Genomic DNA, 27,463 nt, shown 5'->3' with positions numbered 1-27,463 from the left:
TTTCTTAAAATAGTTCTTTATGAATGTTTCATTTCTTTAATTTAGTAAGCAATTTTAAAATTTACCAACAAAAAAGTTAGTGTGTTTGTCTGGATTGCTGGTCTAAATGTGTATGTCAGTTACAAGGGAATAAAAGGGCATCAGAAAAGCTAAGCCTTGTTTTTTTACTTGTTCTTATTCATTGGGCTACAAATATTCTGTGTTGCCTCTCTCCAGAAGTGTTGCTGTACAAGCATATTTTACTGTAATGTAGAAAAAGGCAAGAAGGCATTTTTCATTTATGAGTTGCCTATGAAACCAATTAGTGGAAGGATAAAACCAAGAGACTTTCATGGGTTAGCTAGAAAAGTTTTCTTGTGAAACCTTCATAACAGGGCTATCAGGAAGACCAGCAAGAGAATAGATATAGGAAGTACCTGGTCCCATTAAACTTCTGATAAAATAGACATCATAGTATTGTGGGGATTATTTATTGTAGTGATTTTTCTGGCTTATCAGAAGTGCTAGTCTTTTGTTTTTCATACATGTGTCAAATTTATATATATATATATATATATATATATATATATATATATATTTTTTTTTTTTTTTTTTTTTTTTTTTTTTGCGGTACGCGGGCCTCTCACTGTTGTGGCCTCTCCCATTGCGGAGCACAGGCTCTGGACGCGCAGTCTCAGCGGCCGTGGCTCATGGGCCCAGCTGCTCCGCGGCATGTGGGATCTTCCCGGACCGGGGCACGAACCCGTGTCCCCTGCATCGGCAGGCGGACTCTCAACCACTGTGCCACCAGGGAAGCCCTCACATTTATATTTTTAATTAAACTTTTTATTTTGAGGTAATTGTAGATTCACATGCAGTTGTAAGAAATAATACAGAGAGAGAGAGAGATCCTTTGTACCCTTTACACAGTTCCCCCCAGTGGTAATAGTTGCAAAACTATATAGTACAATATCACAGCCAGAATATTGACATTGATAAGGATACAGAACATTTCCATCACCACTGTGGTTCTTTCCTGTTGCCTTTTTGTAGCCACGCCCACTTCCCTCCTACTCCCACCCCATCCTTAACCTGTGGCAACCACTTACCTGTTTTCTGTTTCCATAATTTTGTCATTTCAAGAATGTTCTATAAATGGAATCATACATAACCTTTTGAGCTTAGATTTTTATACTCAGCATAATTCTCTAGAGAGTTGTCCATGGTGTTTCATGTACCAATAGTTTGTTCCTTTTTCTTGCTGAGTACTATTCCATAGTATGGGTGTACCACAGTTTAATCATCCACTCAGTAAAGAACATCTGGGTTGATTCCAGTTTTTGGCTGTTGCAAACAAAGCTGCTGTAAACAGTTATGTACAAGTTTTGTGTGAACATAAGTCTTGATTTCTTTGCGAGAAATGCCCAGGAGTACAATATATGTATTACCTTAAATAATTGCCTTAAATATTTCCTTTACATACATTTGGAACTACATAGGACAGTGTTAAAATTTTTGCTTTGACCTTCAGACCTAATGCAGAAAATTCAAGAAAAGGAAAGCTTATTTACCCATATTTTTACTACCATGTTCTTTCTTCTTTTCTGATGTTCCAAGTTTTTTTTCTTATTTAGCTTCTGTCTAGAGAATTCCCTCTAGCCATTCTATTAGAGTAGATCTGCTGGTGACAGATTCTCTTAATTTCCCCTCATCTGAGAATGTCTTGATTTCCCCTCCATTTTTGTTGGGTGTAGGAATCTGGTTGACAGTTATTTCCCTTCAGCACTTGAAAAGGGCCACTTTTTTCTGGCTTCTATAGTTTCTGGTGAAAAATTAATTGTCATTCTAATTGTTTTTCCCCCATAGGTAAGGTATAGTTTTTCTCTGACTGCTTTTAAGAAAATTTCTTTGCCTTTAGTTTTCAAAAGTTTAATTATGATGTGTCTTGGCATAGATTTCTTTAGTTCTATCCTGTGTGGGGTTTGTTCAGCTTCCTGAATCTGTGGTTTTGTTTCTCTTTTCAGATTTGGTGAGTTTCAGTCATTACTTCTTTTTATTTCTTTTTTTTTTTTTTTTTTTTTTTTGCGGTACGTGGGCTTCTCACTGCTGTGGCCTCTCCCGTTGCAGAGCACAGGCTCCAGATGCGCAGGCTCAGCGGCCATGGCTCACGGGGCCAGCTGCTCCGCGGCATGTGGGATCTTCCCAGACCAGGGCACAAATCCGTGTCCCCTGCATCGGCAGGCGGACTCTCAACCACTGCGCCACCAGGGAAGCCCAGTCATTATTTCTTTGAGTACTTTTTCAGCTCCACTCTTTCTTCTTTCATTCTGGACTCTGGTGATAAAAATATTAGATCTTTAGCTGTAGCCCCACAGGTCCATGAGGCTCTGTTTTTTTTTTTGTTTGTTTGTTTTCCAGTCTATTTTTCTCTCTGTTGTTCACACTGGGTACTTTCTGTCTTCCAGTTCACTGATCCTTTACTACATTCCTTCCATTCTGGGTTGAGCCCATCCAGTGAGCTTTATATATCTTCTGTTTCTTTGCAGAGACTTTCTCTTTTTTTGTTTGTTTGTTTGTCTGTCCCAAACTTGTTTGTAATTGATTACTGAAGCATTTTTATCATGACTGATTTAAAGTCTTTGTTAGATAATTCTCACATCTGTGTCATCTAAGTTTTGGCATCTGTTGATTATCTTTTTGCATTGTTTTAATTCTGTCTAGTTCTTGATATAAGTGGGGTTTTTTTGAAACCTGGACTTTTTTTTTTTTTTTTTTTTTTTGGTACGCGGGCCTCTCACTGTTGTGGCCTTTCCCGTTGCGGAGCACAGGCTCCGGCCACGCAGGCTCAGCGGCCATGGTTCTCGGGCCCAGCCGCTCCGCGGCATGTGGGATCTTTCTGGACCGGGGCACGAACCCGTGTCCCCTGCATTGGCAGGCAGACTCTCAACCACTGCACCACCAGGGAAGCCCAAACCTGGACATTTCTGTATTAAGTTCTGACACTGGATATTATCCAGACCTGTTTTCACTGGCTTTTCCTCACATTGCTCTGTCAGGGGAAGAGGGGGAGCCTCTTTGTTACTGCCAGGTGGACATGGAAGTCCAGGTTCCCTCCTCAGCCTCCATTGACACCTGAGGGAAGGAGATCCTGCTGAGTCCAGGATGGAAGTCCAGGCTCCCTGTGGTCTCCACTGACAGCACTAGGGCATGCGGGGTGGGGCGGGGGGGGGGCATGTTACTAGCCAACAGGCTGGAAGTGCTGGCTTTCTACTTGGCCTGCTCTGACACTACCTGTGGCAGGGGCAGGGCCAGGGGAGGTCAGGCCACCTCATTATGGCCTCATGAGGTAGAAGTCTGGGCTCCCCACTCAGGCCTTGCCGGTGAAGGTGGTGGTAGAGTCACAGTGTTTTCTGTGGTGTTGGCTGCAGTAGAGCAGTTATTGTCAAAAGTTTTCTGTCTTGCTAAGGCTGCCGTTTTCTTGTTCCTTTGATTAGAAAGGCCAGGCATTTGTCAGGTGTTTGTTCGTTTGTTTTTCTGTCTGCCAGTTTGGCATTTCCAGGTTGCTAGATTCTTCAGCTCCAAGTCTGGGATTATATTAGGCAAAAAGAAAACCCAAAGAACTCGCCACTGAGTCGTTCCTTGGACCCGGAGGCCCCTAACTATTCTGCCTTCTCTCTACTTTTCGGAGTCTTCTTATGTATTATATATAATGTCCAGGGTTTTTAGTTATAATTAACAGAAATAGTAGGGAAAATAATGTCTACTTCATCTTCCTGGAACCAGAAGTTGCTAAATTTACATTTTTAATGTATTTAAACAGTTATATCAAATATATAACCATTATTAACAAAATGTCACATACTTTATGTATTATGTGCATAATTTTGTGCTCACAAAGACTGCTAGAAAAGAACATCTTTATTTAAACTGAAATTCATTGTTCAAATTATTAATGAAAACTTTTCCCCTCTAGGAAATAATGCAAAAGGTGTCCCAAGGCTCCTGACCAGTGAACAGAGATTTGAGAAAAACAGCCAAGCTCATGTTTTCTCCTGATCAAGAAAATCATCCATCCAAAGCACCAGTAAAATACGGTGAACTCATTGTCTTAGGGTAAGGTTTCCCCATCTGATGAGCGTATAATTGAATGATATATGGTAACTTGAACATCTAGGTTAAAAGTACCTTTTTTAGAATTTATATCCTCCCTATTTCCAAAGAGTATTTAAAGCTACAGAATAATATTACCAAATCAAGAAACTCCTTTAATTCTCATTTTAATATCATCTTTTATAAGTACTCAAATGCTACATAAATTCTGCCTCACCCTCACCCCTAGAAAGGACAAACCTTAAAGATGAAGTAAAAGAGCTATTTGTCTAAAGTCACATGGCCAGTCCATTTGTCTTTCCTGTCCCTTCTTTGAGAAAACTTGCCTCAGCTGACTTTACCAAAAATCCCCTCTGCTTAGGTGATTTCATGTAGGTTAGTATTTATTTATTCCTTTCCCCTCTAAGGCAGTGGCTGCTTTGTGCTTATGGTCCTGTACTTGAAGAAAAGAGTTGTATAGACATGACGATATGATGATTCTGCAGCCAGGACCTTGCTACTTGTTTACTTCAAAAGTAATCTCATCCATTCAACTCACACCGATACAATCTGTGATTGAGGAATAGATGATTCCATTATTTCAGTTTATTCAATCTAAACTTGTCACAGCTGTCAAAATGGAGACAGTGTTACTCTGTTTACTGGAGATCTCAGAAACTAGAAATTGTGAAATTTACTTTCCCCCTACTGTTTCTCTCCTGCCTAAAAAGCAGCTCTAGACATTACAACATGTTTTAGAATCAGGTTGGTGCAAATTCTTCTTTAAGTGAGAATGTGTCCATTGTTTCAGATAAGAAAGTAAGAAAAACTGGGGAGATAATATGGCATTACTGAGCTTGACTGGAAGCCAGGAATCCTGGATTCCAGTGCTTATTCCAGCACTGCTAGCTGTATGGCCTTAGGCAAGTCAGTTAACCATTCTGGGCCTTAGTTTCCTCTTCTGTAAAATGACAGTTAGACAAGATCATCTAAGGTCCTTTGAGATTAAAAAAAAACAAAAAACAAAAAACCAGTTTTTTTTCCCAAAAACAATTTAAAAGATTATAAACAATATAGTGACTACAATATTACAATTTCAGATCACATAGATTTTGATGTATTAATGACAAACAGCTTTTAACCACCAAAAACTATTCAAAGTTAAATTCTTCAGGAAATTTGAGTCATTTGAAGACTTAGAATTTAAAATTTAGTTTATGGTTTAAACTGGCTCTTTTAGCCCAGCAGTTTCTCAGTTAATCTTATCAGTAGTAGTTGTCTCTGTACCTGGCACTTGGTATCTTAAAATGCAAATAATGCTTCTTCTCAACCCTCTAGAAGGAGACATCAAGCTGCATAAGGTTGTCAGTTTCATGCTGTTGCTCTTTAAAAAAGAGCTCTGAGCTGCAGGAACACAGTGTGGGAATAGAGAGCATATGTCCAGGAGAGGAATAAGGCAAGCTCTGGGTGGACAGTAGTGAGGGGCAGTGAAGAGCCCACAGTGGGTGGGCTGGGGCCAGCACAGCCTAGAATAGCAGACTTCATGCATTAGCTGCCGGCACCACTCTGAACTTCCAGCAGGGGTTTTCTCCAGTAGAGTCAGAGTGTGTGACATTTTATAAAGCTTCAGTGTAATTCTGTATCTGACAGTCTTTGAGTAAACTCCCTTCCCTTCCTTGTCAGACACTAATGTAGGCCATTTTACAAGTACATTCTCCTCCACCCTCAAAACTGTCCCCATTCCTTGCCTCATTTTCCCCCAGATTAACCAACTGTAAATAAGAAACCATCAAACCAAAGATTTTTGTCGGGCGGTGAGGGGTTAGTACATGAGGAGAGATTATTATTAAGCTACGGTTCATGCCTCAACGGTGCAGTAAAGAATGAAAAAAGAATGACAAACACCTGGATTCCAATTCTAGCTTTGCCAGTGTCACTTGTGTGACCTTCAGGAAATAACTTAATTCCTCTGAGCATCTGAGGAACTTAATTCCTCTGAGGGATAACTTAATTCCTAACCTGTAACAGTGGCTAGTGGTGCCAGTCTCGCAGTTTTTATGAGAATGGATTAAGGGAGGTGATGTGTGGAATAGAACCCACTAGTGCTTAGTACATAGTAAACACCCAAATGTTTTGAACTTTTTTCCTATTAGTTCAGTCCTTGCTTAGCTTTAGGGCATATATATGCTATCATGGAGAAATGGTCATAAGGTCTGAACAACAAAAGTATGTTTAACTGCCACTTAGTTACACTCAGTCAGGCAGGTTTTGCTGACATAATGTGAATGTGAGTGTGTACATGCAAGTAGCTGAGACTTAAACAAATCTAAAAATTCCTTATTTCAGAAGTTCAGTTATTTATAAAGTGTTTGGTTCATAGTTAAAGGAGATTATATTGTACTTTTAAAGGTTGTATTAGCACATGCAAACATTCACCTTTTTTAAAAAATAGAATGAGTCATAAGAAGTCAGATATGCCATTAATCAGCTCTTGATTATCTTGAATAAAAGAGGGAAGGAAAATATAGATAATTCAAAGCTGTGTGTAATCCAAAAGGTACTTCTCTGTGACTTCGAATGTCACCAGAAAGAATCTCATTTTGTTTCACACTCAGGCAGCTGGTCTGAGGATCAGCAATTGCTAGAAGTTAATTCCAGACACTTATAATCTGCTAATACATAATTAATTGGGGATTGATCCTCTAAGACAGTGTAAAACATTTGTTTTAGAATTGGTGTGGTTCTTACATGAAATTCCCTAAACTTTTTTCTCCTCCATCAGGTATAATGGGTCTCTCCCAAACGGCGATAGAGGAAGGAGGAAAAGTAGGTTTGCTTTGTTTAAAAGACCTAAGGCAAATGGGGTGAAGCCCAGCACTGTGCATATTGCTTGTACTCCTCAGGCTGCAAAGGTAAAAAACAACAACAACAACAACAAAAAACCCCAAAATAAAAACTAAATGAATTAACTTGGAGAAATTGAAAGACTTGTACTTGCTGTTTATATTCTCTAGCGTTCCCTTCACATTCTGTAGCAGTGGGTGGAAATTAGAAGGAAATAATTCCTTTTTCTTATTAAAAAGGTGTGGGTGGGGTGGGGCCAGGCTTTATGTAGTATTTGGAATTGTGAAACTCCCCTGAGAAGTAGGGCGTCCTGCTGTTACCAGAGAGACCCTGCCTGGGCTGGGCAGGGAGTGTGGTTCATAATATTTGTATTCAGGTACTAGAAGCATGTTTGGATGGGGTGATTTTTTTAACTAAAGATCCTATGGATGCTCTTGTTTTTATATTTTGTTTTATGATCCTCATGGCTTTTAGCATACTGCCTTGAACACAGTAGACCTGAATAATTATTAAATTGAATCAAAGCTATGAAAGCAAATACCCAATTGTGTCTATAATATAACGTCTCAATCTCCTGGCCTATTTAATGCTTCTCACCCCCTTTTTATTTCCCAACCAAGATCTCAAGAAGCTGGGCCACCATTTCAGGACCCTTGGGCTTTTCCTAGACAATAAGGGGGAATTTTCAGATCTTTAAATTTCCTGTGAATTCCTCTACTTCCAATTTTATAACAGACTGAATTTGATACTGTGGTGAGTGAATAAAAATTACAAAGAGTTCTTTGACTTCTGGAAGTATCTATATTTTTAGCTAAGCAGCCCCAGAATGTACATTATTATTACACCATCTGAGGTGTATTTTTGTAGGTTTAATAAACGAGAGAGAAATTGGCATACAGTGCCTTGCTGTAGGTCACAGCTCTGGTCCCTGAAGTCAGTTGGATTTTTGGCTTTGTTTTATATCCAGTGTGGTGTCTAAACAAGAGTTCTCATGCCTTGAGTAGTCTCCTCTTTTACTGTTCGAGAACCAGTGAATGTAGAAAAGGGACAGTTTCTTTTAGGTGTTTCTTTCTGCTCCTTTGCAGAGAAGGGATGTGCTGATAAATAATAAGCAGGTGGTGGAGTGAAAGGCTTATTGATCCAATCTGAGGAGCTTCTTTCCAGTATTTCCCTACAGAAATGCTCTTGACATTTTGGGTGTGCCAATTCTTCTTTATGCAGGACTGTCCTACATGTTGCAGGATATTTAATATTCTTGGTCCCCAGCCACTAAATGCCATTTAAGCCCTCAAATCATTGTGACAGCCAAAAAATGCACCTACGTATTTCCAAATTCCCCTTACACAGCTAATATTACCTCTGGTTGAGACCCAGTATCAAATCTTTCTGATCCTTCTATAATTTCCTATTCTGTACTTTTCTTCATATTTTTACTGTCATGCTCCTAATGTTTCATTGTTGGCTCCTTTTCATCTTTACTAGGCAACAAGAATCTTAGGGGTCAAAAATTGACATTTTCCTCTTTCAATTTTGGAGGGATGTGGTAATGAGGTCATGAAGCAAACTAACTGTTTAGTCTGGCAGTCATCTGGGATGACTGGTTAAACCCTGCCTTCCAGTCCAGTGAGAACTTGACGTAGTTCTTATTTTCAATCTAGGAGTAGGTCTGATAGTTTAAAAAACAAACAGGGCTTCCCTGGTGGCACAGTGGTTGAGAGTCCGCCTGCCGATGCAGGGGACACGGGTTCGTGCCCCGGTCCGGGAGGATCCCACATGCTGCAGAGCGGCTGGGCCCGTGAGCCATGGCCGCTGAGCCTGTGCGTCCGGAGCCTGTGCTCTGCAACAGGAGAGGCCACAACAGTGAGAGGCCCGCGTACCGCAAAAAAAAAAAAAAAAACAGCAACAGAAAAAAAACCACGGCTTACAATCTCAAAGTACACAAAACCTTTGTTTTAAAATCTCTTTAGCTGTTAAGAATTAACTTCCAAAGTACTGAGCAATTCTTTCATTGAAAAATCAGCTGCTTAATGCTGAGTTAAAATAATTATAGGTTTTTAAACCTTTAAAACCATTTTGTAATGTTTATGAACACATAAATGTGTAGTAAAACATGTTAAGCACATGCACGGGAGTGACCTACACTGCACTCTTGAGGTTCAGTACCTCTACAGAGAGAGGGGAGTAGGGAAGGACATGTAAGCAGCCTTCATTATATCTGCAGTTTAATTTCTTTTAAAAAATCAGAAGCAAAAATGGCATTAGTAAGAATGATAAAGCTGGGTAGTTAGTACCCAGGTGTTTGTTTTTTCTCTTTGTATATTTGAAATATTCACGATCTTAATTATCTTAAAACTATGGGTTTAAGGCTTTATCTATTACAGATTAGCTACAAATTAAAACCAAGTAAAATTTTATAATGCCAAAGTTCTAATTAAGAAAGTTTTTTCATTTAGCCTCTTTACTGCCTATAGTCATTCTTCTGTGTCTTTCTGTTTTTTCTTTTATGCAACCTGTTTCCACTTCCTTTGTGCAGGTTTTTCCCCCTCTGCTATTATCGTCAACTCATATGCATAGAAAACGCCTGAAAACAAAACTGAAAAGTTCTTTTTAGCAATGTTTTTAGTTTGGCATAAGTCAGAAGTACGGTCATAAGCATTGTATCCATTTCCTTTGGTATGTTTAATCATCCTATGAATTTTTCTGTATCTAGCCCAGCATATGGCAAATATTTGTCATCTATAAAGTCACAGAATGGCTAGGAAAACCAATTATCTCTGCTTATTTGTTAACTTTAAACCTCTTTGAGTTACTTTAAAAATAAGATTTGTCTTATCTTGCAAGATTTTGTATTTTCTCCTTATCAGAGCACTACTGAGTACCGCTTTCAGTTTCTACCTGGGATTTGGTTTCGATTACCTTATAATTAAAAATACTTATAATGGAGACTCAGATTGTATAATGTTTTTATACAGTGAACTTATGTTCTTACTCTATAATTGCTTCAGTGTACAGGCATACCTCATATATTTGGGGTTCAGTTCTAGACCATCACAATAAAGCAAATCACAATAAATTTTTTTGGTTTCCCAGTGCATACAAAAATTATGTTTACACTATGCTGTATTCTACTAAGTGTGCAATAATAGCATTATGTCTAAAAAAATAATGTATATACCTTAATTTAAAAATACTTTATTGCTAAAAAATGCTAACCATCATCTGACAATGCAGAGTTGCCACAAACCTTCAGTTTGTTTTAAAAAAATGCAGTATCTGTGAAGCATAATAAAATGAGGTCTGCCTGAATTCTTCTGCATCCCACTTAACCTAAGAAACCACTGTCACGGCCGAGGTTACGCAAGAGTTATTAATCTCTACCCTAAATTTCAGGGGGAAAATGTGTTACACACGTAATAAATAGATGACCTTTCTTTTTTTATGAAAAGATTATCTATTTTGATTGACCTACCTGCTAATTTTTGCTATTGATCTTTCCTTCCTTAGGCAATAAGCAACAAGGACCAGCATAGCATATCATACACCTTGTCTCGGGCCCAGACAGTGGTGGTTGAATATACTCATGACAGCAACACTGATATGTTTCAGGTATTCTAACATCTACATTTTTTTTAAGTTAAAAACCTGTTGTAAGTGACTTGTGCTGTGGTCTGATTAAGGATTGTCATATTTTAATGCATTTCATTAAAACATATTGATTTCTAAACCCCATATGTAGAAGAAGTCCATGTAGCATGGTTAAAAGATGGGCTCTGAAATCAGAATTCCTGGTAAACATTAATTAGTTACTCTCTGCCACAGTTTCCTCCTATAAAGTGCAGATAATAGAACTTCCCTCAGATGACTATTAGGAGGCTTAAATGTGTTAATACCTATAAAGTCCTCAGAACTGTGCCGGGTACCTGGTAAACACTTAACTGGTAATATTAGTAGCTATAATAATTATTAGCTATTATTATCTAAAAAAAGGAACCAAGAGATATTTTGTACACATTTATGATTTTTTTTTTTTTTTTTTTTTTTTTGCTATTACTTGTCACCTTCCTCTCTAGGCAACTGAAACTACAGGCAGTTTCTAACTGTTCACATCATATATGTGGAGTCAAACTTGCTTCTCAGCACATATTTGGTCAAAGCTATTGGCAATAACAGTTTTTATTTCTCTCATTCTTTGTACCAATCCAGTGCTGATGGTTTTATAAATTGATAGATGATAGAAAAGCTAAACCCAAAGACATAAGTAAAATTCATGATATCTTCTCCCTTAATACTGGGTTTTGTAAGGCCTTGGGCTTTTTTGAAACAAATGAGACATAAAGTACCTAATAATGTTCTTATAATTGTAGTCCCAATGACTTCTCAGTTTTTCTTTATTTTAAAGAATTAAATGAGTATGAAAAGGCCTGGAGGTGTCTTTGCTGTAGTCAGTAACAAAATATTTCTTTAAAGTCACTATCCCCCACATCCTTTTAATGGAATGCTGAATTTTTTAGAACAGTAGAAATATTTTTAGTTCCAAAGGTCTGAGACCATTTTCTTTGGATATCATATTCTTAAAAATAAAGGGACATCCAATGTTACATTTTTTAACCAACAAATTTCCCCCTAACACTATCCAAACTAAATAAAGACTTTGTACTTGGTGGCAGGATAAAAACACTGAAGAATTTTATCTAAAAGTGTGCTGATATAAGGAATTCTTAAAGCTCAACTATGCAAAGAATGACTTAAGAGTCGTCATCTTTGTAAAGGGTCAATATTTTTTCTTAGTAACGGTATTCTTTAATTTTTATGATACTACTTTATAACAAATACATTAGTGAACTGATTTCTAAATGTTTACTTTAAAACTGTGACATTTGTCACTTTTGTCATCTCTTCCACTGATTTCCTTTTTTCTTCTCAACATTCATCTTCCAAAATGAAATTAATTTATACTTGCTAGACCTTTGAAGATGTTTAATTCACTGACACCTCACCCAGCAGAGCTTTGTTCTAAGAACCTTGTCTCTCTGAAACATGGCCAAGAACAAGGAAGAAAACAAAAAGGACATCTAGGCATATAAGATAAATGCCACAAAGTCCATGCACTTTTCCCTGCTCCCTGGAGAATCCCTTAGGCCATCACTAAGAACCTTTTGAAATACTATTCTTTGAAGTTTGGTTATTTGATTTCTCAACCCATGGCAGAATTAGAGTAACTAGTTAGAGGAGGGGTATGCTGCTAGAGACAAATATGCCCAACAGCAAGAAATGATAGCTGACAACCTGACAGAAAAGACACAAGAATCCTGTGAAGTATACATCAGACCTCAAAGCACGGCTTTGTAAGCCTTTAACATAAGGATCAGCATTCCTCTACACCTTTATAGCACCTGAAGACATCAGTGCAGTTCATAAAGGTATTCATAGTGTAATGTCCTGGAGTCATCATAAAAGATTTACTTTTATGTTCATTATATTCTGTTAAGGAAACTAGAGTAATACATGGTAGACATATTTCTGTCCAAAGGGGTTAAAATTAAAATCTTCAGCCACCCAGAAATCTCAGCCATCCTAAACTCTTCATTCCCTGAGGTTTCATATATTCTGGGTTGTAAGTTCCTACTTAATTTTATGCTCTAAGTGATTACTACATCAGAGGAAATGTGACAGATTGGTTTTCAAGGGTGTAGATGCCCCAGAGTTAAGTATGATAAGTTTGAGCATTAGAAATTTCAGAGGCTTAATGATTTCACCTTACTGTTTGTGCCTTTCTTGAGTGGATTTTCCATTGTGTTCCTTTGAATAGGTTTATAGATATTTGTTTTTCCCTTAGATTGGTCGGTCAACTGAAAGTCCCATTGACTTTGTAGTAACTGACACAGTTCCTGGAAGTCAAAGTAATTCTGATACACAGTCAGTGCAAAGCACCATATCAAGATTTGCCTGTAGAATTATATGTGAACGGAATCCCCCCTTTACAGCACGGATTTATGCTGCAGGATTTGACTCATCAAAAAACATCTTTCTTGGGGTAAAAAGCTTTTTTCCTAAATGTTGCATTTTATAACCACTTCTATTTCCCAATTATAAATAAACAGAAGATCACTATTTTTCCTACTAGGAGAAGGCTGCCAAATGGAAGACATCAGATGGACAGATGGATGGCTTGACCACCAATGGCGTTCTTGTTATGCATCCACGCAATGGGTTCACAGAAGACTCCAAGCCTGGAATATGGAGAGAAATATCAGTGTGTGGAAATGTATTCAGCCTGCGTGAAACCAGATCAGCTCAGCAGAGAGGGAAAATGGTAAGTACTGAGATGTAGCTTCTTATTTAACAACAATAAACTCATAGGGTGAGTTGGACTGAGTGCATTACATATTCCCAAAAACTATTAAATCTTTTGCTGACACAGAGTACCAAGTATGGCTATCAAGTGCTGACTACCAAATACTATACCAGGAGGATAATATCTTAATGTTTCAATTAGAACACTCTAAAAATTTATTCTTCTTTTATATTATGTTAATATATTTTAAAACCTAAGCTTTCCCAATTTAAACAGCACTCTGTGTATTTTCTACTTGTATCTGTATATCTTCGACCAACATATTTACCAAATTGGAAATATTAAACTTAGTGATTAGCCAGATGTTTTAATCATAAATTGTCTTTACTATAAAGCTGAAAAGAGATAAGTTACTGCTCAATTTTCTTTCCTTGATTTTCAAACCCATATTTTTCATGACTGCCATTCGAGTTTCTTAAATAAACAACCAGAGGAAATCTTGATTCTTGAGTAAGGAGCACGTAAGACCAAAACTCTTAGGTAAAAATCCAAAACTCAGTGGTGAATGTGTTTTTTTGATTCTTGTTTCCTCTAGGTGGAAATTGAAACCAATCAGTTACAAGATGGCTCATTAATTGACCTCTGTGGTGCAACATTGCTGTGGCGTACTGCAGAAGGCCTTTCCCACACTCCTACCGTGAAGCATTTAGAAGCTTTAAGACAGGAAATCAATGCAGCACGACCTCAGTGCCCTGTAGGGTTCAACACACTAGCATTTCCTAGTATGAAGAGGAAAGATGTTGTTGATGAAAAGCAACCATGGGTGTATCTGAACTGCGGCCACGTGCATGGCTATCATAACTGGGGAAACAAAGAAGAACGTGATGGAAAAGATCGTGAATGTCCTATGTGTAGGTCTGTTGGTCCCTATGTCCCTCTGTGGCTTGGATGTGAAGCTGGATTTTATGTGGACGCCGGCCCTCCAACCCATGCGTTCAGCCCGTGTGGGCATGTGTGTTCAGAAAAGACAACTGCCTACTGGTCCCAGATCCCGCTTCCTCATGGTACTCATACTTTTCATGCAGCCTGTCCCTTTTGTGCACATCAGTTGGCTGGTGAACAAGGCTACATCAGACTTATTTTCCAAGGACCTCTAGACTAACAGACCATTGTCCTCCAGGACTACATTATACATTTATAAGCTAAGTGATTTGGGTTTTCCAACCCGTTGTCCACATCACAGTTTTTCTGCTCTGGTCATTTGCATTAAGATGAAGAATTTTTTTAAACATTTATAACAAATAGTAGCAATTTCTGAGCAAAAAATCTGGGAAACTCAAGCAAAGGAATTTCCAAAAGTACCAGACTTCTGAATTCTGAGTTTTGAAAATATATTTTGAGGAGAAAAAGACATAGTCTAATTTGATGCCTTCATTTTAGTGTTTTGAATCACCCATCCTCAGTGTTGAAAAATTGTTTTGTATAACTGAGGGTACTGTTGGTTCAAACTATGTTAGTTTACAGTTTGTTGCAAACATTGTAAAATACAGCAACATGTATATTAACTTTTTTTCTATTTATCTTTATTATAGAAAATATCTTAGAATGTTCTTGGTAGAGTAGCATGGTAACGATGGTCTCACACTCTTGGTGTGAATGGTAGTTTAGCAAGCATAGCTCAAGGATTTGCAAAGTTAGGAAGAAGGACAAGAGAGCCTCTCTCCCCACCCCCATCTAAATAAGAAATTTGGTAAATTAGAATACTTTGTAAAAAAAAATTCATATTAATTACCATTATGTAAGAGGTGTTTGTTTTTAACCACATTGAAGATAATCGGGAAAGATTTTTTTTCCTTAATGTTTCTCCCAAGTGTAGTACTATAACAAAAACTTAATGCTAAGAAACATTTCACATGCTCCTTTGAATATGCAATTTAATCTAGATTATCTATTATTCTCCCATGATAACTAATCTGTTTTTAGTATCAGCAACATTTGGCAAGTTTATTTTTTAGATATAAACTGTGGTTCATCTGTTCACTGTTTTTAGAAAAAATATCATTCCCATGAGAAAAAGCATAAATAACAAGAAAGGAGAGTGACTTGATTTGCTTTTAGAAAAAGAAATGCTTAATTAACTATCCTGTATTTGGACTTATTCAGGTAAGAAATTTAGAGAGATATAAAGAGTTGAATGACAGCAGTGCTCTTTTTTTTTTAATCTAACAGACCAGCCTTAACTGTGGGCTTGAATCCTAAAAGGACAGTTGCCACAGTGTGACTCAAGGAAATACTTGGTTGGCAAATGAGCACCAGTGACAGCCAAATGGAGGGACATACTTGCATGGTCAGTTTATTCTCTAATTCCAGTAAGTTCTTTGCTTTCAGAAGCAAGAAAACATTTCTTCTCCCCTCCCCCCACCCCCCACCCTTTTTTTTTAACACACCACAAGGAAAGTATAGACAGTTGCACTACATCAAGCTCTTTGTGACACTTGTAGAAATCAGTACACTTTTAGATTAGACAGAATCATTTTTTTATTCTTTTGTTTTCCTTTAGTTCGAAAAGTTGTATTATACTTAATTGACTCTAGCAAAATTTTGTATGTGGTAGCACAGCTTTAATTTATCCTATTACAGTGCTGTTCTGGATTTTCTTTTGGTTTTTAAAAAACAAAACCTGTTGCTTAGAGGCCATGAACTATTTTACTTTACTTCAACTTGTCAAAATTTCCTTGTTTTAAAAAATCATTTGGGTTCACTCAGGAAATGCATGTCAGGAAACTTTGTATTATAAGTTGACTAGTTGTGATGTATCAGTAACTGCTGTTACTCCTTTTTCAAAGAAATATAATTGATTTTGAAGTTTTCTAGATTGTCACAAGCTTTGTGACTAATGCAAGGAAATCAAGTCCTGTGTTGTATTTGTTCTAGTCATTTCTATTCAGGCTATATATTGTAGCTAATTTTTATTTGCAATTAATTTATTCAAACTGAGTAAATACTTTTCAAAATAGATATTTGAATTTGCCTTTGTGAGTTCATTTTTGCGTAACTGAGAATGGGAAACCAGAAGTGAAAACTTGTGGACAAATCTAGTCCACACTCCAAAAACATTCACTTGAAATAGATGAGGAGTTTGCATTTACTGTAACACTTTAAATCTCTGGTTCTCTTGGGAAAGCATCTCTTACTTATCAGTAGAGGAACTTATTTAGTGGTTGAATAATTGAGGCCTTTTTCTAAGTTAAGCCCTGCTGGAGAGATGGCTTGTAGCAAGTTGCATACTAGACCATTTAATAGTGCCTCAGTGATCATAAAAGGTTCATGTTCTTCCCAAGGTGCCTGAATTTCCTCCTACCACGTAAGAAAAGTCTGGTTCACTTTCTATCAAATTTAAGTTTTGAAAACTCAGGTAATTTAAATCTTTAGTCATACTTTTTCTGTTCAAGCATTTTAATTATTAGTTCTGTCATTTTGCCAATGCCTAACGGAATACTTTTACTTATTCAGTTGTATTAAGGGAATGTCAGTATTCTCGCCAAAGAGAAAAAGTTGTATTTAGGTCTCCTAAATGCACTCTCAAGAAAGACAATCTTTATGGCTCAATTCTTTTATCAAAGTGATCTTAATATCTAAATGTTCCTTACTTTGTACAGTGAATTAAATTTCCCTTCATCTAAAATGTTAGGGTCATGAAGCAAGACAGGGTAGATATCTAGAAACAGCAGTCTTTCATCACGTTATCTTCTCGAAGCTGTGATTGCTTACTTTCATGATATAAAAATCTTCTAGTATGTGTGAAACAGGATAGGAATAAATAATCATGTAAATATATAATTACATCTAACATGAGTACTCCCACTCCACTCTTCCTTCAGAAGAGTGCCCCAAGAACCATGTGTGATGCTTGACCTTATGAAACATAGACTGAGTGAGGGCACCAGTGAAAGTCCATCCATTATTTCTTTAACTTTATAAAAAAATATATAATTCCAACATGTTGGCCCCTCATCCCAAGCGATCATTTTATGCTACCCCACTTTAGAGACCACTGGCTGAAAGATCTGTGATCCATTCTTTGGTTTTTGTGTTCTAAGCATTAACCATGTAGCAAATCAGATCACCGAAATACTACATAACTGAACTGTATTACTCTATCTCCCACTCCCACTTTCAGAATTACTCCTATATAAGTATACTCTAAGGCCATGCCCTCAGAATTGTACCCACATATTCTTTTTTTTTTTTTTTTTTTTTTAAAGTTTTTATTTATTTATTTATTTATGGCTGTGTTGGCTCTTCGTTTCTGTGTGAGGGCTTTCTCTAGTTGCGGCAAGTGGGGGCCACTCCTCATCGCGGTGCACGGGCCTCTCACTATCGCGGCCTCTCGTTGCGGAGCACAGGCTCCAGACGCGCAGGCTCAGTATTTGTGGCTCACGGGGCTAGTTGCTCCGCGGCATGTGGGATCTTCCCAGACCAGGGCTCGAACCCCTGTCCCCTGCATTGGCAGGCAGATTCTCAACCACTGCTCCACCAGGGAAGCCCCCCCACATATTCTTAAAACGAATATTTGAATATCCACTGTGCAATAAGCCTTGTTCTAACACTGAGTGATGTAGCAGAAAAAAAAAACAAAACAAAACCCTGCCCTCATGGGGTTTACATTCTAGTGGGTAAGATGGAAATGAACATGAAAATGAAAAGACATAGTATGATAGATAGTGAGCAGTGCTGAGGGACAAAGCAGAAAAGGGAGATACAGAACGTCACGTGTGATGTGTGTGGGTGTGCGGAGTGTTTGCAGTATTAAATAGAGCAACAGAAAGCCCCGCTGGAAAGGTGGTATTTGAGTAAAGATCTGAAGGGAGTGGCTACTTAGGAGAAGAGCATTTAGGCAGAGGGAACACAAATGCAAGGGTCCTGACGCTTGGAACATTTCTGTAACAGCCAAGAGGCCAGTGTGGCCATGTGGTGTGAAGTGAGAGGAGCAGGTTAGGTCAAAGAGGTAAAGAGACAGACGAAGTGGGGCCTGGGGGTGGAACTAGATCTCTGAGAGCCTCCTGAGATTTTTGGCTTTATTCCGAATGAGTGGGGGGCCATAGGAGGATTTTGAACAGGGGAATGACGTGCTCAGACTTTTAATAGTATCCAAATAGACTGAAGTGGAGTAGGGAGACCAGTTAGGAGACTGTTGCAGTAATCCTGGGGGAAAATGATGGCCACTTAGGTCAAAGCATGGGGGCAGTGGAGCTGGTTTGAAAAGTAACCAGAATCTGGGTATGCTTTGAAGGCAGAGTTGACGATATTTGCGGCAGATCAGATATGGGGTGTGAAAGAACGAAGGGGAGTCAAGGACGACTTGGTTATTAGCCTGAATAACTAACTAGAAGGATCGAATTGTCATTTAGTGAAGTAGAGAACAGTTTGTGGAGGAGGGTGTACTGACTGTGGAACTTAGCCTTGGACATTAGATTGAGACTCCTCTTAGACGAGGTATTTACCGAAAACTGTCTGCTTTTTTCTTTTCTTTGACTACTGTCAAAGTTCTTAATTATTATCATCAGTGTTCCCCATGTATCCTATGCTAGCTTAGAAACAAAAAAGTATTCCTCCTGATTAAGGGCCAGCTTCCTTTCATTGAAATAGAGAGTCGGGATACTTCTCATGTTTCTCCCTTTGCTTTGGCTGCCCTCTGAGGAAATGAAGTTCTGTTTTCAACTACAGTAACTTCCTTTAGCCAACTTGTTCTGATACAGTTTTTCTCCCAGCTCGCTGATATACACCTTTTTCCTTAGCTCTTGCTTTCTTTTAAAAAAAAATTCTCAGTTTTATTGAAGCTTAATATTTTGTTGCTTCAAATCCTTTCCGGCAGTGGCAGAGCACAGTTGTGTTTGTTTTAATTTTAATATTTAAATGTTAACGGAAAACAAAGAACTCTTGAACCTATTTTATAAGTCCAGATTTTAATATCCAGCTTCCCTTAAGGAAATATGCCTGTCTTTGATAATATTGTCAGCAGAAAATGCAGTAAAGAAGATCAAAAGAGTTTTTCTAGTAATCATTGTAAAATATCATGTCCAAACATTCTGTTACATGATATGATGGGAATGCTGGTTTGTTTACACTGACATTAGATTGTAAACCCAGCTATGTATGCTAAACTACAGCATAAAAATTCCTCACAGCTAACATTTGAGCGTTTGCTATGTGCCAAGCACTGTGCTAAATGGATCATTCTAAGTATATTACTGATTTTATTTAAAACTCAAAACAACCCTTTGAGAGAGGAACTATTATCTCCATTTTATTTTTTTTTAATTTTTATTGGACTATAGTTGATTTACAATGCTGTGTTAGTTTCTGCTGTACAGCAAAGTGAATCAGTTAAATATATATATGTATATATATGTGTGTGTGTATATATATATATGTGTGTGTGTATATATATATATATATAAATATATATATGTATCTCCACTCTTTTTTTAGCTTCTTTCCCCATATAGGTCATTACAAAGTATTGAGTAGAGTTCCCTGTGCTCTACAGTAGGTACTTATTAGTTATCTGTTTTGTATATAGTAGTGTGTATACGTCAATCCCAATATCCCAGTTTGTCCCTCCCCCACCTTACCCCCTGGTAACCATAAGTTTGTTTTCTATATCTGTATGTCTCCATTTACAATAGAAACCAGACACAGCAGTGTCTAGTAACTTGCCCAAGGTCCACGTGGCTCGTCACTAGAGGAGTCAAAATTTGAACCTCGGAAGTCTTGCTCCATACCTGTGTACACAGGTGCTACATTTTACTGTCCGCCCCCAACCCCTTAATGGAATTTGAAGTCTTTTTTAGAATCAATTTTAAACAATTTTTCAAAAATGATTTAAGGTGGCTTATAAAAATTATAATTAAGAATGTTAAACATCAATAGTAAAAGTTTTGGGAAGAACAAAAGTAAAAGAATTTGGTATTATAACAGAGTAAGATAGAATCAGCATTGGCATGAGTACACAAGTAGATTTAATGAAGGCCTGTAAACTTGCTAAAGGTGAGTCACAAATCTATTTAGTGCCAAGGTGTTTAGTAGGTTATTCAATGAGGGGAACATGATCAGTTACACGATCCAGGCAGCTGCTAGGAAGGTAGCAACAAATCCACTGCTACAGAAACTTGTAATCATTTCTGGTCCTGCAAGCAGAGAAATTCACATTCAGGAAGCAGTGCCATTCCTTCATATAAGTAGATTCACGCAGTATTTGTCTTCCTGTGACTCGCTTATTTCATTTAGCATAATGTCCTGAAGGTTCATCCATGTTGTTGCGCATTGCAGAATTTCCTTCTTTTTAAGGCTGAATAGTATTCCAGACTATATGTATATGTGTGTGTGTAAATGTGTGTGTGTTTATTTACTTTATCCATTTATCTGTCAGACATACAGGTTTTTCCACTTCTTGACTCTTGTGAATAGTGCTGCAGTGAACAGGGAGTGCTAATATCTCTTCAAGATTCTGATTTCAATTCTTTTGGTTAAATACCCAGAAATGGGATTGCTGGATCATATGGTAGTTTTGCTTTCTGTAGAGGCTGCACCATTTTACATTCCCACCAATAGCGGGCAAAGGTTCCAGTTTCTCCAACTCCTCGCCAATACTTTGTCATCTTTTGTTTTTTGATAATAGCAACCTGACAGGTGTGAAGTGATATATTTTTGTGGTTTTGATTTGCATTTCCCTGATGATTAGTAGCATTGAGCATTTTTTCCTATACTTGTTGGCCATCTGTATGTCGTCTTTAAAAGAAATGGCTATTCAAGTGCTTAGTCCATTTTTTAATCAGGTTATTAGTTTATTTTACTATTGAGTTACAAGAGTTTCTTATATACGTGGTTTGCAAATATTTTCTCCTGTTCCATAGGTTGCTTTTTCATTCTGTTGTTTCCTTTGCTGTGTAGAAGCTTCTTAGTGTGTCCCACTTGTGTATTTTTGTTTTTGTTGCCTGTGCTTTTGGTGTCATATCTGCTGCTTCCCCACTTTAATGATGGAACACATTGAAAGAATTCTTTCCCAGGTTGATAAAGGGCTGTCATGGTGCCTGGCACATGTAGATGCTCAAAAACTATTTCTTATATAATTATAGAAAACTGTTAGAACTCTGAACTGTTAAGCTATCCAAACAGTCTGAGTAGAAGCATTAACAAAAACAGTCAAAAGAACGAAGGTTACAGAAGCTGTTTGTTTAATCAGAAAATGTGTTTTCATTGGTTGAAAAGACAAAAATGGAAAAGGTGGAGGTATGGCAAAAAGTGACATTTACTAGAAGGTTGACAGGGCAACAAGGAGAAAACCATGGGTGGTGTCAGAAAGAACAAAAAGGATTATCCTGGAGAAGAGAGAAGAAATATCAGTTATAGCCCAAAAGTATGTCATCCGGAAATTCAAGTTTTTGAGCCTTTTATTGGTTGGGGAAGACACAGAAGACAGCCAAGATTGAAAGGGAAAGTTAAGATATACCCACCTTAGAATTTCCTAAAGTTTTACTATATCATATTCCTGTATAACTATTAATAAAAATATAGAATATAAACTAGAAGGGATCTTGGCAATTAAGTTACAGGTGAGAAACCAAGGCCTTGTTAGGTAGTAGCTACCAATTGATAAATCCGGCACTAGAACCTCGGTCCCCTGTGTCCCCTAACACTCTTGATTATCATGAACTTGAGTCACCAAGATTCAGTTAAATTCCCACGTTTTGTTTGTTGAAGCAGAGATTAAGTACATGCACTTTAATTGTTTTTCTTTTTAAATTCAAAGTGTCAGCAGAGTTAAAACATCAACTCTCATTGTCATATAAACAGTGGCTCCCAAACGTAGGGGATGGTCTGTTTCAGAATTCTTTTCATTAAAAGGTTATCTAGTTTGGAAATGAAAGATAAGAGTAGGGAAAGAAAATCAAGAGTTGTCCAGTCGTGTCACTTATAGCCATTTGGCCTCTATGTGAATCATTCAGCCAACAAGAGCGCTCACTCAGTGACGGGGCACTTATTTTACTTTTCTATTTATTGTGAAGTTAGCACAGTTGTTTTGCATACCGAACCTCTGCAGGAATGCAACACATTCAGATACCCTTCACTTTCAGTAGGCTGCTTTTTCAGTTGACCTTTGGAAAAATAAGTTATTTGAAGTGGTGATTGTAATGTCTCATTAAAATGTTAAAATTACTGTATTGTCAAGCAACTCAGAATTTTTCTTGGTCCACAATGTAATTGAATAATAATAGCAACCTAAACCCTAAGTGCTCATAAAGTTGTCTAAATCTTGAATCATGAGGGGCAGATCTTTAGGTGGAGAGAGAGGAGTTAAATTGGGTTAGGTGAACAGACACAAGAAAAGAACTTCCACAAGAAAGGCTGTCCGAGACCTGTAGGTGGTAGGAGCTCCCAAAGAAGGGATGGGCTCTCGTGACAGCTGAGAGAGGTAATGGGAGGAATTCCCCACTGTGGGTCTTGGTAGCATGTTAGGATCCCTAAGGCAGTTACTTCCAAAGTTGAGTTTGCACAGGGATTGGGGGCGGGAAGTTAGAGAACTTTTGGCCCCCAACAGAGAAAGCATAGTAATTATCCTAATGTCCAGGTGTGGAAATTACGGGCAGGAATCTTTACATCCAGAAACGCAATTTCTTCGATTCCCCCTTCACCACCACTGCCTCCCTCTCAGTCAGTTTCTCTCTCTCCCTCTCTCCTTCCCCCCTCCCCACACCCCAATCACCTGCTCCCAATTTTGGAATAAGTATAGCTCCTCATGATGACTTTTTGAAAGAAACAGTGTTCATTTGAGTGTGTAAATTCTGACAAGTTTGTTAGTGTAATTTCTATATTAGTCACACTGAATGAATGCAAATGTTAGTTGTATTTTTGATTGATTTTATTCAGAGCACTCAACCGTGGCAAGAAGCCCTGAGTCAGGTGTACTATGCACAGTTGGTATTTAGTTGTAGAGGTAATGTCATATAACTATGACGTGATACTTGGGAGGTGATGAAATGAAAGTCAAAGATACTACTCTTGGGATGTGGCCTTTCGCAGAGAAGCACTAAAAGAACATTTACTGCTTTGGTACATGTTACAGGATTTTTAAAGTTTGAAAGTTAACAATCAAGAGTTTGTTTGAAGATGCTTTTATGGTTTCATTATTGCTACTGACTTCAAATATGGCCATATTTATTTACCAAAGTGTTTTAATTCCTTTTTAAATACAAAAGAGCCATTGAAAATGTCTGGGTGGAATTTCACAAAAACAAGGAATTCTTCAGACAAGGCACGAGTCCAAGCCTTAATCCAGTCTGGCCTCGGATACCAGTCCTCAGATGTTCCTTTATCAGAGTCGGTAACAATGGGCAGTTATTCATTGTAAATAAACTAGAGCCTAAGTGAGTGAGGGGAGTGAGAAAATATCAAGCTATACAGTCCCTTTGGAGAGGATCTAATTTTACTAAAGCCAGTATTTCCTGTAATTTTGTAACATACTTTTATGTTTAACTCCTTGGCTTTATCTGTGGTCATGAATCTTATTACCTGATACCTATCTGTGGTCATGAATCTTGTTAGCTGATATCCTATGGGAAAAGAAAATCCAACCCTTTGACATCAGTTAATTAATACTCGTTCTACCTCATCTTAGTTCCTAAGGACTTTGGTGCTGGTCCTGTGTGTGGAACTAGACTTGTAAGAGCAGATGGTCCCAGACTAATAAATTTATGGTCTCTTCAGTTGGGGAGCTCAGTAGCTTCTTTGATATACAACAAAGTCAAAGAATTTTAAATGAATTATAAAGCTATCTTCAGTCTAAGGACCTTTTTAATCATTCAGTGGCTAAAAGAAAGGATATTCCAAATTATTCATAGCCAAAACATCCCTGAAAGGGTATAGTTTGGGGGACAGTTTAGAGCAGTGACCCAACATGTCAAATTCCCTAACAACAAATTCCAAGGAACTTGTCTCTATGAGCCTGTGTTGGAATTTAATTATATGTTGACCTGTGACACCAGTTTGAACATCTTTTTGATCTGCAAATATGCTTGGTTGTAATGGGAATTCAAATAGAAAGTCGATCTTAACCTTTTGATGCATTCCTTCATTATGAATTACATCTGCTTACCAGTGAAATATTCTACAAAATGGGAGAGACGTGAGTGAAAGAATTGATATAACATGTAGTAGTTTAAATTTTTAGCCTGAGAATATTACATTAATTTAACTTTTGTCATGTTCATTGCTCATTATGGCTGACACTTTGAGCTGCCAACTAACCTTCTGGGTTCCCAAATACCACTGGTCTGTTTCGTAAGTACACTTGTAACCATAAGACCCAGCATTCACTAGAGAAGATTTACACACAAGGGGAAGCTCACATCTCATTGAGTGAGAACATTTCCAGAAAATCTGTTTTGTGGCTTTCTTTTTTTTTAAGTTTCTCTTTTATGTGGAAAGGTAATAGAAGTCTTTATTTATGTGGTGAACTTGGTATAAGTAAACAAAATGGAATCTTACGCAGTGACAACTTCATCTTCCTGATTGGCAAGAACACACTGACTTTAAGACCCCCTTTCATTTGCTTCCGTTTGCTTCCGTTTTCATGGTTCATTTCCAGCCAACACAGCATTTCTGAAATGCCAGCATTTGCTTTGTGTTTTCTGGCATTGTATCTAAGCAAACTAAACTTAGATGGGTGCCAACAAGGTAATGCCATGCTTTTGTGAAATTCCAGAAGATCAGTTCTTTAAATGAAATTGGAGATGGTGGAGTTGGTTTGCTGTTTGATCCAAAATTTGATCTCCTTTCTGGACCAATTGTTTTCTCATGGAGAAAAATTATTCTATGACCAGCAAACAGGTACCAGGGGCTAATATATACTGGAATGAATGGATAAGAAAGAGTAAGTAGTGCAATACATCATGATCAATATGATTAGAAAAGTAGCTCAGAGCAAAATTCTTCTTGGTGTCTTAAATGAGTGATGTGATTTGGACCTGTATGTCTGGGACAGAACCTATTTATCTGATTTCATTCTGCTTCTTAAAAGCTAGAGGGCCTTTGGCAATAGAGTACAGGCTGCCCTCTTGAAGGGAAGTCTGTGCAAGAGAATAAAATACTTGCAGGAGACAAAGTTTGATCCTTCATAAAACTTAAGAGTGTGAAAAATAAGAGGATGTCTTGCATAGAGTCAGCCTTCAGTTAAATATTCATTGAATATTTGAGCAGAACTGGACCCTTCTCTTTCATGAAGGATGAAGAGTTATTTTTAATTTTCTAGCAACCTTGAGATCACAAGATAGGAGAGAGGAACTTCATTCTTGAGTGGAGAGGAAAGTAATGAGAATCTTTGCTGACAGTTGTGATACATCTTTCTCTCCTTGTTCTGTGGGAGTCATGGGGAAACCTCAAGGAAGAAAGCCTGTTGACAACTTAAATTGTAAAGCAAGAGCTGATTTTAATTTGGTCTTTTTCTCCACACGAACATAACAATTTACAGTGCTCTATTAAACTCAGTGGGTTTTTTTTTTTTTCAACATTAAATAAGATGTCTGGAGAGGGATTCTTTCGTTTCCCTCACCCTGAGAGCAGTTGTTTCATTGAATACCTTCTAATTACCTGACTAGTCAGACGTGTTTATCCACTGGGAAGGGAAGCATGTATTGAATACCTACTTTGGGTTCATTTAGTCAACAAAAATATATTGAGCATCTAGTAAGTGAGAGGCACTGAAACTATAAAGAATAAAACAGACATGGTCCCTACCCTCACAATGCTGAAAATCTAGTCAAAGGGAACGAGTAAGTAAGCAATTACAATATGTGTAAGTGCTATGACAGAAATAAAGATCGTTTAAGAGCACATAGGAGGGGCACTGAACCAGACTTGGGAGGTCAGAGAAGCCTGACTTGAAGGAAGAGGACAGGGGAAGGTGGCAGTGGAGGCAGTGGGAAGAGGATTCCCAGCGAGGGATGAGCTTGTGCAGAGGCTTAGCACCAGTAGAGAGCAGTGCATATGTGAGGAACTGAAACGGAATGTGGCTAAGTGGAAAGTACAAAAAAGGGGAGGAGAAGATACAGTCGGGAGACACATCAGACAGGGCTTTTGTAAGAAAAGCCAAGGCGTCCTTGAGCTCTATCCTGATAGCCATAGGGAGATGGGGAATGACGAGATCAGATCTGCACTTTTGAAAGATCACTCTCTCTGACTGCTGTGGAGAACAGGTATGCAAGACTGGATGCAGAGAGACAAAAAGTTGCAGAATAGCCCAAGTGAGAGATGATGGGGAACTGCATACAGGAAGTAGCAGTGGGAATGGAGAGAGGCAGATGCATCTTAAACATTTAATGTATTTAAAAGTAGACCTGGCAGGACTTTATGACTGACCAGATGAAAGAGGAGCCATAACTCTGGCTTGGGCAACTAGATAGATGGTAGTTCATTCCCTGTTTGGTATAACAGAAGAGCAGGTTTATAGGGAAGGGAGGGAGGAGGATGAATGTAGTTTGAGATCACTATAAACTATCCATGATGCTGTTCTGTTGGCAGTTGAATGTGTGATTCTGAAACCCAAAATAAGATCCACCTTGGAGATATGGATTTGGAGAGTATCAACCTGAGGTCCTGTGAGTAAGACCTCCCAGGAAGCTGTGACCCAACCAGATGGAACATTAAGGGTTAGGGTGGAAGAAGAGAAACCCATAGGAAAGACTGAGAGGTGTCAGGAAAAACGACAGAAAACCAGAAGAGATCAATGACGTGGAAGTCAAGAGAAGAGAACCCATTAAGGAGGGCTGGTCTACAGTGTCAAGTTACTGAGGAGCAAAGTAAGTCAAGGGTTGAGCAATAGTCATTGGATTTAGCTACAAGGAAGGTGTCTGTGACCTTGACAACTGCATTTTCAAGGAGTGAGAGAAGCAGAAGCCAAGCTTCAGAGGTTTGAGGATGAAGAAGTGGAGACCTGGAAAAGTCAAATAGTTTGGTTATGTATGGAGGGAGAAGCCAAGGAGAGAAGGGAGGGAAGGGAGTAAATAGGGAATAGAGGAGAGGCAAGAAGGAGAGAGGAGGAGAAGGGAGAAAACTGGCCAGAGATGCAAGGTTGAAGGAAAGATTTTTGTGTGTTTGCTTTGCAGATTAGAGCTACTTAAGGATGTTTGAAGGCTGAAAGGAAGGAGCCTTTGGAGGAGGGGAGGAGGATAATGGATAGAGCATAGGATAGAGGAGATT

The 27,463-nt window shown here is 38.1% G+C and overlaps 1 protein-coding gene across 1 annotated transcript in view; it reads left to right on the top strand.

Moving 5' to 3' along the window:
• Nucleotides 1-16,193, top strand: part of PELI1 (pellino E3 ubiquitin protein ligase 1) — a 49,261-nt gene extending 33,068 nt beyond the window's left edge. Inside the window, exons 2-7 of the mRNA XM_060117742.1 lie at nucleotides 3,953-4,092; nucleotides 6,851-6,980; nucleotides 10,417-10,518; nucleotides 12,749-12,946; nucleotides 13,037-13,225; nucleotides 13,803-16,193. Of these exons, the coding sequence (XP_059973725.1) occupies nucleotides 4,022-4,092; nucleotides 6,851-6,980; nucleotides 10,417-10,518; nucleotides 12,749-12,946; nucleotides 13,037-13,225; nucleotides 13,803-14,369 (1,257 nt within the window). The 5' untranslated portion in view covers nucleotides 3,953-4,021 and the 3' untranslated portion in view covers nucleotides 14,370-16,193. The remainder of the gene's footprint in view (nucleotides 1-3,952; nucleotides 4,093-6,850; nucleotides 6,981-10,416; nucleotides 10,519-12,748; nucleotides 12,947-13,036; nucleotides 13,226-13,802) is intronic.
• Nucleotides 16,194-27,463: the final 11,270 nt, after the last annotated feature.

This window comes from Mesoplodon densirostris, chromosome 14 (assembly GCF_025265405.1).
Source record: "Mesoplodon densirostris isolate mMesDen1 chromosome 14, mMesDen1 primary haplotype, whole genome shotgun sequence".
NCBI classification, from domain to species: Eukaryota; Metazoa; Chordata; class Mammalia; order Artiodactyla; family Ziphiidae; genus Mesoplodon; species Mesoplodon densirostris.
The sequence above is the reverse complement of the archived record's forward strand: the minus strand, read 5'-3'. Positions and strand labels throughout refer to the sequence as shown.